The following is a 13,092-nucleotide window of genomic DNA, read 5'->3' on the forward strand; positions in this document are numbered from 1 at the left end:
AATATAAGTAGATGATTAAAATGAATGCAAATTGTATCATATATTTTTTAAAGAATTAGTTAATTCATTTCTAAGTATTATTGAGTATACATTTTGACTTATTTTTAACAAATTAAAATTATCAAAATAAAATTGTAGCTTAATTTTTGATTGTTTTTATGGATATAAGTGTATGAGACAATATGAAATATGAATTTTAACTTATTTTTAAACAAATTTAAATTTTCATAACTCATTAAAGAAACAAAATGAAAATATACCTTGATTTCTTAATTGTTTTAGTGGATATAAATGGATGACACAACCTGAAAAATAGGAAAAACTAGTTAAACACAATACACAAATTCATCATAAATTTTCATATAAAACGAAAAATTTAAAAAAAAAACTTACTTGTAGAGAGGATTGTTTGATTCGTGAAAGAATGAAATGAGATAGTTGTAGGATTTATAGACAAAACAAGGAAATAAAAGAAATAAAAAAAGAAAGTAACAATCACATGCATTGGCCCACTGCTCTCCCCCAACGTCTTTTTCTTATTTTGTACAGGACAGCCTTTTTATCACATATCTTCTTCTGCATGTAGAGGTATGTATTTTTTATTATTATAATTTGTTCTACAATTTTTTTTTGATTGGACTTCAGTTATAGAGCAATCTGCATGCAATTTTCTCCTGCGTTTATCCCGACACTCAATGCTAAATGAGATCAAGAATTTACCGATACAATCATACAATAATGATTTAAAAATTAATAGTAAAGAAAAAAAGACTATTGTAACAAGGACAGAGAAACTGAATGATTTGCCAATTTCCTACCAAATTAGGACGTTACGAAGGAAGGCATACACAGAGCGTGAAAAGACACGAATTGCCATTTGATTCTGCAAATTTTCTTTTGTCACGTCTTATCAAACTACAATAATATTCGACTTATATCATCCCAAATTTTTAATAGTAGCTGGTTCGACCAATAGAGAGGGGCCGATTATACACCGGAGAAGATGATAAACAAAAATGAAACTAATAGTACTCAATATATTACTATTAATGCATTTGGGATTTTGGGTCCGTTTCTAGAGAGAAATAAAGAAAATTTAATGTCACAGAAAACTTCGGTACTTTGTATAACTGAATACATGTGTGTGCATTACTCATATAGGTTTCGAATGGGAAAAGCGGATCAAGCGTTGCGGATCTAGCGGATCAAATCAAGTGGATCGAGCGGAACAAGAATGGTTCAAGCGGATCTAGCGGTTCAAGTGCGGATCTAGCGGATGTAGCGATTCTAAACTTATGTATGAATGGTGAAAATGGATAAAAAGTGGTTCAAAGTACTGTTTAAATTTAAATTAATTTACATAAATTTTATAATACTACTTATTTTCATTATTGAAAGAACTTATTTTTAAAAATACTTTATAAATGAAAAAATCAAAATATAGGATCTGATAAACTTAATTATTTAATAGAATTATGATACACTATGGGAAATAAAATTTATATAGTCTTTTCTTTTACAACAAGCTTATACAGTGTTTTCATTCATTAATAAAACTGTTAGATGGAATTAGAAACATAATTTATATTATGTTTTGTACCTCTAATAGAACAAAATTACATTGAATTAAAAGTAAAACATAATTCTATTATATTTTTAACTTATAATTTGAATATAAATTCTTATTCAAAATATAACTTGAATATAACAAAATTACATTGAATTAAAAGTAAAACATAATTCTATTATGCTTGTAGAAATTGTATCTTCTCTTCGAAAGTACTTTCAGCTCTATCAATAAAATACTTTCGCCAGAATGCATCTTCTCTAAATTCGTTAATGCACGCCCAATAGAATTTTGTGTCATTCGGTAGCTCCATCGATTCAAATATCTTCACAGTCGCATCAAAATTGTCATAGTCGTCTTGGTCAAACGGATTTTGGCGTAGTTGTTGTAAATTTTGACGTTGAAACTCCCTAAATCCAGTCATTGTATCTGTGAGGGTGGTCTCAAATGACTATCTTTTTTTACTTCCTCTTGAACCACTTCCATGTATAACTCGTGAAGGTATCGATGATCTTTGTGAAGAACTTCCTCGTCTTCCTCTGCCTTGTTGTTGAACTCTTGAACCAGGAATTTGAATCGGATCACCCGCTGCAGAACTATGACGCAGATGGGTACGAGTGAACTCATTGGAAGGACGTGTGTCATTATTTATATTAACACGATACACTTCTTCATTTTCTTGCATCTCTGGCTCTTCATTGTCTGACATTTCACCACCAAAGGTTTCTTGGTACAACTGATCTTCATTATTAGTGGCGCTTTGATTCATCATTTCTTCTCTTCTTTGGTTGACAAAATATTGGGATTGTGATTGGACATTGTATAATTTGAAACAACGTTCCATGATTTCCCACCCGTGTGGCGGTTTTCATCTAAATGCATGTACAATCTTACATGCCTATTAAAATAAATAAAAAAGGAATATTTTAAAATATTTTATACTTATATATGGTAAATAAATTTTCAGTATAAAAAATGAGTGCTTACTTCACGATCTTTCCACCATGAGTCAGATGCATCAATCTCAGAAGTAATAGGATCAACCAAGATACCAGTTGAAGTTAGAAGCTCTCGATACTTCTTGTACTTCTTTTTCAAGGTATCGAGTTTTTCTTTGAAAAACTTATAGTTTATATCTAAACCGAACTCTTCGTTAAATTTTTCAACCATAAACTGTTTGGCAAAAGATGTAGGGTCTTTTATACGATAATTGTTCATTTTAACAGCTTCATCATATAACTCAAGCAATCGATAAAGACTACTAGGAGTCCATTCGAAATTAGCTCCTTTCTACAAACATTTTAAAAGTTTAAATATTATTACGTAATTATGACAATATTACATAAATAAATATAAAATACTTTACCCGCAATGCTGTTTCGGTAGGAAGATTTGTATCACCATGCGTAGAAGAATTTGCATTTTGTCTCCGGTTAGACATTCCTGCAATTAAAATTTAAAAAATATATCTTATATAAATAAAATGAATATTCTGAATGATTTATATTAAAACTAAATACTGATTTAAGCAGTACTTTTATATGTCACAATATTTGCATATATTTTTTCAAATTATCACAATATTTGCATATATTTTCTTCAAATAATTTTTGTTGTATATATTTAGTTTTTAGTTTAGATATGCATGTGTAAAATTTTATTTCCCATGTTCATGTTCTTACGTAAGGGAACATACATATATATATATATAATATTCTAGATACTGAAATTATATAAAATCTTATTAATTTAGAAAATGGTATATCTTATATGTAATATATGGATACTCATGCTCATGTAAATATTTATAACTATAAATATCACATTTGTTTTAATAAAATAGGTATATTTATTACATTTATATTTAAACTATAAAATTTGTATATAATGAATAACAAATAAACTATATATAATTTTAGTTTTTTGTTATATATTTAAGTTACAAATAAAGTTATTCTTGTTCTTTTTATAATTAGATTCAATTAAAATTATATGTAATGCATCAAATCTGTGCAATTATTTTATTTACTAGTATAAATATTATTATTATAAGTTTATATTGTATTAAGTAAACTCAAAGTAGTATGTTGCTAAAATTAGTTTAACCTAATTACAAAATAACTATATAATATTAATTAACTAAATTCATTTTAATTACCATAAATTATAAACATATACATGAATGTACCTTAATAAATAGTGGAAAGGAGAATGCTGAAAAACACGTTTTAGAACACGTTTTACAAATAACAAAGAAAGAAAATTTTAAAGAGAGAAAGATGAAGTTTTTTTGTAAAGAGATTGTATCATATGCATGCTATTTATAGTCAAACAAAATTGATATTTCTAAAATTAAAATTGTTTTATCCTTATTGAATTGTGTGTCCACCCACTTGTTCCACTCCTATCTTCAAGTAAAAGCAGTTCTTCTTTTTTTGCAATGCAATTCAACGTATTTCTGAACACAAGTGGAGCACCCACTTTTCATTATTTATTTTCAACAGTTTTGTGATGTGAATGCACAAGTGGGGCATCCACTAAGGGTGGAGGAACCGTCTTTTATCCTCTCCCCATTCAAACTCTATGTGCATGTTTATGGAGGTAAAGTTTTCAGATGATAGGATTCTTCATCAGAATTCATTTAGTGGAAAATAAAATATAAACCATTGAAAAAAATATAAACGATTGAAAAAAAATTATAAACCATTGAGTATAATAATGTTGCATGTATTGGAAATATAGTAATACATGTTTATGGGAGTCCAAAAAGAAAAAAACAAGTTTATTCAGTACAACATAAAATTCTTTAGGTTTCCAAATAAAAGGAATAGGAAGACTGGCATGCAACTTTTAGATAAGTCGTGCATGTGCATGTTCGTCACTGACAAACGTAGTTGACTGAAACATCTTATTGATATGACTTATTGCTAATTAGGGCTACTGGAAATCACCGAGTGAGGCGGTGGTAAGGGCGTCGGAGGAGGACGCTTCCGCTTCTTCTTTTCATAGCTGATCCCACGCGCTTTAGCCTGCGAGTCACGCACTTCCCTTAGGTAGAGACGAACGGCTCGTGCACCGAAAGGGTTAGTCTCAGGTGAACCACCGTTCTCTTCAAAAGCGGCTCGAAGCCTGCCAATGAGTGCGTCGAGGCTGCCCCATGCTTGCCGTAGTGGACAGGTACATGGTGCTGGTGGATTTGGGTGTCCAAAGAACGGACACAGTTGTGTGTGAACCTACAAGATCAAATTAGCGTTTAGTATCAGCATTTTCAATACATAACGGGTAGAGGAAAAGTCATCATAGATTATATAATTTATTTACATTTTGAATATATATACAACCATCATAGAGAAGAATTATATATAGAATAATAATGATTAACATTATGCATACAACCATCAAAGGAAAAATAATATTCCTAGAACACAACATATATATATTGCAATTATTTGTTTATAACAATAACCGTTGAAACAAATAAGATTAATAATCCTGTTGAAAAATAATTGTCGGTGATGATAATAATATCTCCAAATGTCAACAAGAATTCAATTGAACAATAATACAACTGTTTAATAGGTCAAAGAAACCCAATTCAGACACATAGGGTTTCATAACTGGGATCTATGTCTTCAGTGGATGAACACAATCGCAAATAGTACTTTTATGTGAGAGATACATACGTGAATATGTTATCTATGTATACCTTGGTCTTGCCAAATTGGTCGAGATACCTGAGAAACTCAAGAACATGAGCACCACTGCAACGGGAGAGAGAAAGTGGGGGACGGTGGTTGCGTAGATACTGTCCAAATGTGTTCCAATCTCTTCTCTTCTGATTCTCATACCTACTCAGCTGGGTCGTCGCCGATCCGCCTGAAGAAGACGAGGAGGAGGAGGATGAGGTAGTGACTGCTGCGGCGGCGATCATAATGTTTGTGCTGTGTGAGATGTTTGTTGTGCCAATAAAGCCATGGATTGGATCCATAATATCGAGATCTGATATACACTAAGGTTTTGTTTTACTTTGGTTCACACTTTGTGATATTTGTTTTAGGTTATGATGAAGATGAGAATAGTTTTATGAGCCTTGAGTTGATAAGGGAAGATGGTGGAGAAAAGAAAGGAGAGAGGGTATCGTAGTCATTACTATAGAGAGTGGGTTGGATGTATTCATGCTCTAAATATTTTCTCAGTAATTGTTCTGCTTGATTCATAACAGTGGATTCATAATAATGCAAGCTTGTATTTTGACTATATAGATTGAGTTAAACACTACTACTACTACCACTACTACTCATATTACATATACATCTCTTTAATCAATTATTATTGGAGTTGATTACAATAAGAGACACTTTTTGACTTTTTATTACACCTAGAGACACTTCTTACATGTGACACACTTTGTTGTGAACCAGCAACAGATTGTGGACAATTTTGCCCTTAATGGAAAGGACAGTTGTGGATGGGTGATTTGTGGACAAGTGATGTGTGGTTGGGTGATTTGTGGACGGGTGATGTGTGGATGAGTGATGAGTAATGTGTGGATATGTGATGTTAATGTGTTTATAGTAGATAAATTGACAAACTCTCTGTTTTGATTCCATAAAACTATACAACAATACGTGGACATGGACTCATGTTACTAAAATTATACCATAAAACGTGGACACAGACTCTGTTATCTCCAATACAAACATTTGGCTTCTTCAGCTCAATTGATAAATTATATGCAGTTAAACTTCAATCAAGATGAGAAAGAGATGATATTGTGAGTATGAGCGGAGAGAAAAATCGAAAAATCGTTTACCTTTTGTCGGAGAGTAATAGATCTTGCATGTCAGAGATTTCTGATCTAAGGAATTTGCGCTTTGTCATGATGTGGATGGATGTAATTTTGATTAGAATTGAATTTAGATCCCGAGATGATGAATGAAATTGAATGAATATTGTCCATGTCCACAACTAGTTTATAATTCTGTTAAGATGTTCATGTTCATAACTAATTTATAAATCCACGCTTTCGTCTCCACGTCCACATTTTGTTTAGACATTAATATATATAATATATATATGAACATGGATCTTAAAAGATAGAGAATTTTATATATAGTTTATTATGACAATTATTTTTGTTTAATATATTTTAGAACTTGAGATAAAAGTAAATAAATACATAGAGTAGAATAAGAAAAATAATAAAATGAAATAAGAAGAGGAGAGAGATTCTCTTTAGTTTAGGGTCATAAGAGTCTTTTTGACAAAAGAAAGTGTGTCTCAAGTGATAAGTGTCTTGTAGTGTAATTTGAATGTGAGAAAGTGTCTCTAGATGTAAAAAATTCTTATTATTGTCTGCAGAGGTGGTGTTCTGATACCCGTTCGGGTTCGGGTCATGTATTTGGAATAGGACTATAGAATCTGTTTACACTTTAGATCAGGTTCGAGTATTTTTAGTTTTGGTGGTTGAAAGGTTAAAGCTTAAAGGGGTTGTATGGATGGTGTAATTAATCTTATATATTAAAAGAGAAGTCACAACCTTGATTCATGTGTGATTTTCTAAAAAATGGACCTAATGACCTATTCCTAAAAAAGTCATGTGTTATATTTAATATTTAATCTTATAGTTTAAATTTTAGACCTACCAGAAATTTTAATTGGACTGTCAATAATTGGATTTAAATAATATATTATCCATTGGATTTATAGATAGTATAAATTAAATAAATATAATTTAATGTTGTAATACTATACATCTATATGCTAAATATTTAAATATTTGTTGATGTTAACTTTTAGAATTAGAAAGATTTTTTTTTAAATAACAAAAATAATATTATCTAACAATGATTAATCTTTACTACCTTAAACCAATGAAAACAAATTTTAAACTATATAGTTTATTTTAAAAATTAAACAAAACCTAAATGTTTAATTATTTACTCGATAATATAAATCTATGAAGCGAAAAGTTTAATTTTTTAAAAACTTTATAATTTGTGAAATGTTACAATATCTTTGAATATGACAATAAAAAAATATTTTACTAATCTTTATATATATAGTTACGATTTTAATAATGAAATAATAATCCAAAAATATATATATATACGAAGATACAAATACATGTGAAAGTTTGAAACAATCTATATATATATATATATATTATAATATATACCAATTTAGAATTGAAAACAAAATATTTATATATAAATAAATGAAAACAAAAACCCGTGCGGTTGCGCGGGGTCGAGATCTAGTGCATATTGAAATGCTATTAAGATGTTAAATTGTAGTATTTTAATTATTTAGGAATTTAATTAATTTAGAAATATATCCCTACAACTTTCTCTTATTAATTAATAATATTAGTTGTCAAATAGATGACTCAATTATTTTTAAGTTCCATGCATTCAACAAAGTATCAAATTGTCAGACTTGGAATGAATTTTTTCCACGAGAACTATCATATAGCATCATATATGTCCTGAAGTATGTAACCTCATTCTATTTATTTCCGAAAAAAAAGTTTAAGATTTATTTCCCCATATATCTTGGTTTAATATAACTTGTGAGCAAACTACTAAACCCAAAATTGAACCAGAAAAAAACAGTTTCAAACTAAGTATTTGCCCAAACTTAGTACCCGACCCGTAAAACCATCATTCAAATTACGCATTTGTTTGTAATTTCCAAATCAAACAGAGGACGAGCCCTCAAATTGTTGTTAGAAATTTATTCAGAATTTTGATTTTCAGAAAGCATCTGCAATTTTGATAAGTTGCAGAGCATTGATCCTTTCCGGCAACTTCCATTGAAATTGTTCTTTGAGAGATAAAAGTTTCTCACAGCCGTACGGTTTTGGATACTCCCCTGCAATTGGAAACATAAACTACGTCGAGAGAACCGGTGTTGAGGAGAAACGTGAACATGTCTTTTGTAGGGATGAAACAAATGAGTAAACCCAAAGCTACCTCTATTTCTGCTGTATTATCAGGGTTAACAACCACTGGTGTCTCTGCTGGTGTCTCAGTCCTTTCTCCTCCTACTTTAGGTCCAATTTCAATTATTGCAGAGTCTTGAGAGACATGCTCAACGCTTGGAACTTGTGGCGTTGATTCTCCTACATCATCATTACTCCCCCTGTTTCCAATACCCACTATTTCATTCGTCAAGAAGACATCCTCAAAGTTTTCTCTAATGACGGGAGTCGGAGATACTTCAGATGGACAGTTTGAAAACGGAAATTTATTTTCCTTGAAGATCACGTCACGAGACACAAAAAACTCGTTCTTCTCTAAGTCATATAACTGCCATCCCTTCTTTCCAAAGGTGTGTCCCACGAATACACATCTCCTACTCCGAGATGCAAATTTCTTCTTGTCTCGCAACTGTTTATGAGGAAAACAAAGTGATCCAAAAACTCGCAGATCAGAGTACAAGGGAACTGATCCAAACAACAACTTGTGAGCGCACTTCCCGGTAAGAACTTTGGTTGGAGTGATATTTATAACGTGTGCTGCTGCAAGAACATCTTCTCCCAAAAATTGATCGACATACTTGCCTAAAAGAGCAACGATCGCACAACATTTAACAAGTGACAGTGCTTTCTCTCCACAATACCGTTTTGTTGCGGCGCTCATACACATGAACTCTGATGAACTACCCCTTTGTTTTTGAAAAACGACGACAAACACATGAACTCGGTGCCGTTGTCGCTGCTTACTTTCTTTATTGTCTTCCCAAACTGGGTATCATCATAAGCACAAAAATTCCCTACTACTTTCTTTACTTGCGACTTCTCAAGTAACAAGAACGTCCACACAGTTCGTGAGAAGTTATCCACGACAGTGAAAAAATAAGATGCTCCATTCGAAGCTTAAACACAATATGGTCCCCACACATCAATGTGAATCAACTCAAAATAATCAGTAGTTTTATTTGAACTTTCAGAAAACTGGTCTCTAGTTTGCTTAGCTTGGAAACAGACCACACATGAATGTAAACTTTCAGAAACACCAACACCAGAAAATAAAGACAACGATAACAAAGCTGAAAACCCTGGATGCCCCAACCGACGATGCCACAACACTGAATCTTCAAATTTCACAGTTTTGTTAACACGTACAGCTCTGACATCCGTAAAATAGTACACCCATCACGTTCTTCACCTGCTCCAATCAGTGTCCTCGAACACCGGTCCTGCAAACGGTCTTGCAAAACACATATAGTGTCAGTGAAAATGCGAAACAGTTTGAAAGCTTGAGTAACTTAGATACTGAGATCAAAGAGAAATTCAAATCTGGAACATATAACACATCGTATAATGAGATACGATCAAACAAGGCAACACACCCACTTTCTTTGAAGATGTGGTGCTTCCATCAGCAAACTCAACTTTACATGGAGATATATCTTCGAGATCAATGAGTAGGTTGATATCCCCCGTCATATGATGTGATGCGCCTGTATCAATAATCACATCACCCGTATCCTTACCGGACAACTTATCGGAAGAGTTTGATTTGTTGTTGATGATTTGAGTGATCGCTCTCCACTGTTCTGGAGTTAGCTCGGGAGGTGTAAATCCAACTGGATTTGATGTGGTCGCAAAGGCCACATTAGATTGTCCTCTTCCCCAAGATGAACTGTTACCGCGACCACCTCCTCCTCTTGATGTACCACGAGTTCCTCTTCCTCCTCTTTCGGTTAACCACTCCGGGTACCCAATTAGCTGCCAGCATGCAGACTTTTCATGACCCGTTCTACCACAATTCGAACAAGTTCGATCTTGTCCTTTGTTCGACACGCTTGTGAGGTGAAGTCATCATGTGAACCTCCACGTCCTACACTTAAGTCACCATTATTTCCTTCATGTCTAGTTGTAAACCCTACAGCCTCCTGCTGTTGTTCACGAATTTTCGTAGAGTTTAGACAATCTTCTTCATGCACAATCTTGTTGTAGACTTTTCCTATATCTGGTAGGACATCAGCTTCTATGATCGCCGTGACAACATGTCCAACATGGACTCATCCCGCCCCATCACAAATTTATGAATTCTCTCATCTTCTCTTTCCTTCTCGTACACGGTAGCTGCATCGCATGTACAAGCCGATGTAGGCCTATACGTTTGCAATTCTTCCCACATCTTTGTTAGACGACCGTAATAGTCAATCACTGCTTGTCCATCTTGCCTGCATGAAGTCAGTTTGGACATCAGCTGTTGCACCCTCACCTTATTACCTACCGAGAATCTCTCTTTGAAATTTTCCCAAAGCTTGTGAGCATCCGTTATGAACGTCACAGATGATCTAACTCGTGGCTCGATAGATGTTCGCAACCATCCCACGATCATGGAATTCACACTGAGCCAAGTCTCTAGATCAGCATGTCCCTCTGGCGGCTTCTTCAAAGTACCATAAATGAAGCCGGTTTTTCTCTTAGCTTGGAGAGCGTTCATCATCTCCGTTGCCCACTCAGTGTAATTGTCACTTTTAACTGAACCGAAGTAATCAAAGCTCCATGATTATCCGACAAAAAAATTGAATAAGGTGAGCTCGCACCCTTATCTCCGGACACGCAGGTAACAATACCCTTCTCATCCTCCATGTTTTTTCTAAGTGCAAGAATTAGAACCGAAATAATCAATGAAAAACAAGCAACGATCATTTTTGGTTGGATCTATTGCTCTGATACCATGATAAGTTTGCAAGTACTGAATATTTTATGTGTATTGATCGTGAGTCTCAAGCTTGACTTATATACAACTTTACATAATCATCTATCTACCGACTTATAATTAGAGTATTTATCTCTAATATATTACATGTTTATCTCAACTTAAATACATACTTATCCTAACAGATGAAAATGGTAAATTTTAGGGAATTAATCAGGTCTGGATATTAATCCAGCGGTTTATGGTTTTAGTAAATGAATTTGGATCTTAATTGGATTTTAGTTCGGTTTGTTCCAATTTGATATGGTTTACGGTTAAATTTAAAATCAGTAAACCAACTATAATTATGATCTCTGGGTTTTGAGATTTTTAATTTTAATTTTGTGGGGATATTAGTCTTGAACTTTTAATTCATGGGGAAACATATCTTAAATTTTATTTTCGGGAACATATGGAATGAGGTCATTCTTCCAGAGTTATCTGATGCAATATGATAGTTTTTGTGAAAAAATAGATCGTTGACCTAATAAACTTAAAAACTATCAATTAAACTATTAGTAAGTTGTTATAATAATTAAAACAACATTTATCGTTTGAGATTATAAAATATACACATGAACAAATCACAAATGTTAAACATAAATAATCGAACTTCAACGATTAATTATTTATTCTAGTTGATGTAAATTTTGAATCAAACTTCAGACAACCACACTAATCTCTAGAAAATCCATATGATCTTTCTGATTAAAATGTTTTCATCGAGAAAACGAGAGGGGAGTAATGAAGATCTATATTGAGTTGGATTCAGATTGACCTAAATTCACATGGAAATCATCACAACTATAGCATTGACTCATTGGAAATTTAGCGACCATCACTCTCGTGGTTGTATGCTGAATGTACTCGAAAGTTACCAAATTATTATGTAAGTTAATTCATAAATCTAAATGCATATTAGACATGTTGTTATTAATTGATCATCAATGTAGCTTTGACAACCTAAATCAGAATGTGGTTTAGACTATATGATTTTTAAACTGAACATTATGAAAATAGGGATAAATGCAAGACTTTTGTGTCGTGCTATGTTTTAAAAAACTTGTGCATTGAGCCATTGGCTCTCCAAGTTTTTTTCTTTTAAAATGGATTTTCTCTTTTCAACTGGCGAATCATATAATTTGTTTCGTTTATCACCCAACGAATAAGAGTTTACAAAGAATGATACAAAGCCACTTCCTTGTATTTTCGACCGGATAAGAAAGAACCGACCTATGTTACTACGTAAATGAGCGGGAACGTAGGAGGTATGCCCTACTCTTCTCTTAGTCGTCATTCTAAGGATCATTTTTGACACGTTAGTTAGTTTACAAGCATATTATGCTCTTATCTTTGGTAGCTAAATACTACAACTATAGTCAAATACAGTAGTTTACAGTTAAAGTGAGAAGATGGAATCAAATCTACAGATCTAGTGATCAACACTATAGATTATTGATTTAGAGGAGACTAGGGTAGGCAGAGAGAATATAGTGATGATAATATATTTGGTTCTTGGCGTGAGTGGACAACACCTGGAATGAAAAGTCGAGATGACTCCTTAAAGAAGTTAGCAGCAAGGGGTAACTTGTGGCAGAGGTACGAATCTGGATGGGGACAGAGAGGCATAAAGAGGAGCAGTGAAGTGTGTTTGAATTGTTACCTAATAAAGAAGGATAAAGGTAGAGTCAATCAATCGATCTCACTGTTCATTTCATGTCATAGTGGACCATGTGAAATTTTACAGTGGGTTTTTCATTTTTGGCTCTTTTCTCTCTTATTGAAAATCTAAGCCTATACGAACAA

General features: G+C 32.8%; 2 protein-coding genes across 2 annotated transcripts; both read right to left on the reverse strand.

Annotated features, from left to right (window-relative positions):
* Positions 1-878: 878 nt before the first annotated feature.
* On the reverse strand, positions 879-4,040 carry LOC111198366. Its single transcript, XM_022700462.2, has 4 exons — positions 3,756-4,040; positions 2,934-3,010; positions 2,555-2,857; positions 879-2,465 (listed from the first exon to the last, which is right to left on the reverse strand). The coding sequence occupies exons 2-4, from the start codon at positions 3,006-3,008 to the stop codon at positions 2,436-2,438; spliced, it is 408 nt and encodes a 135-aa protein (XP_022556183.2). The 5' UTR covers positions 3,009-3,010; positions 3,756-4,040; the 3' UTR covers positions 879-2,435.
* A 218-nt stretch (positions 4,041-4,258) lies between these two features.
* On the reverse strand, positions 4,259-5,783 carry LOC106422872 (protein LIGHT-DEPENDENT SHORT HYPOCOTYLS 4-like). The gene is made up of 2 exons (XM_013863659.3): positions 5,274-5,783; positions 4,259-4,800 (listed from the first exon to the last, which is right to left on the reverse strand). Exons 1-2 carry the CDS (start codon positions 5,553-5,555, stop codon positions 4,495-4,497), a joined length of 588 nt encoding a protein of 195 aa, XP_013719113.2. The 5' UTR covers positions 5,556-5,783; the 3' UTR covers positions 4,259-4,494.
* Positions 5,784-13,092: the final 7,309 nt, after the last annotated feature.

The sequence above is a fragment of the Brassica napus genome, chromosome C1 (assembly GCF_020379485.1).
Source record: "Brassica napus cultivar Da-Ae chromosome C1, Da-Ae, whole genome shotgun sequence".
Classification (NCBI taxonomy): Eukaryota; Viridiplantae; Streptophyta; class Magnoliopsida; order Brassicales; family Brassicaceae; genus Brassica; species Brassica napus.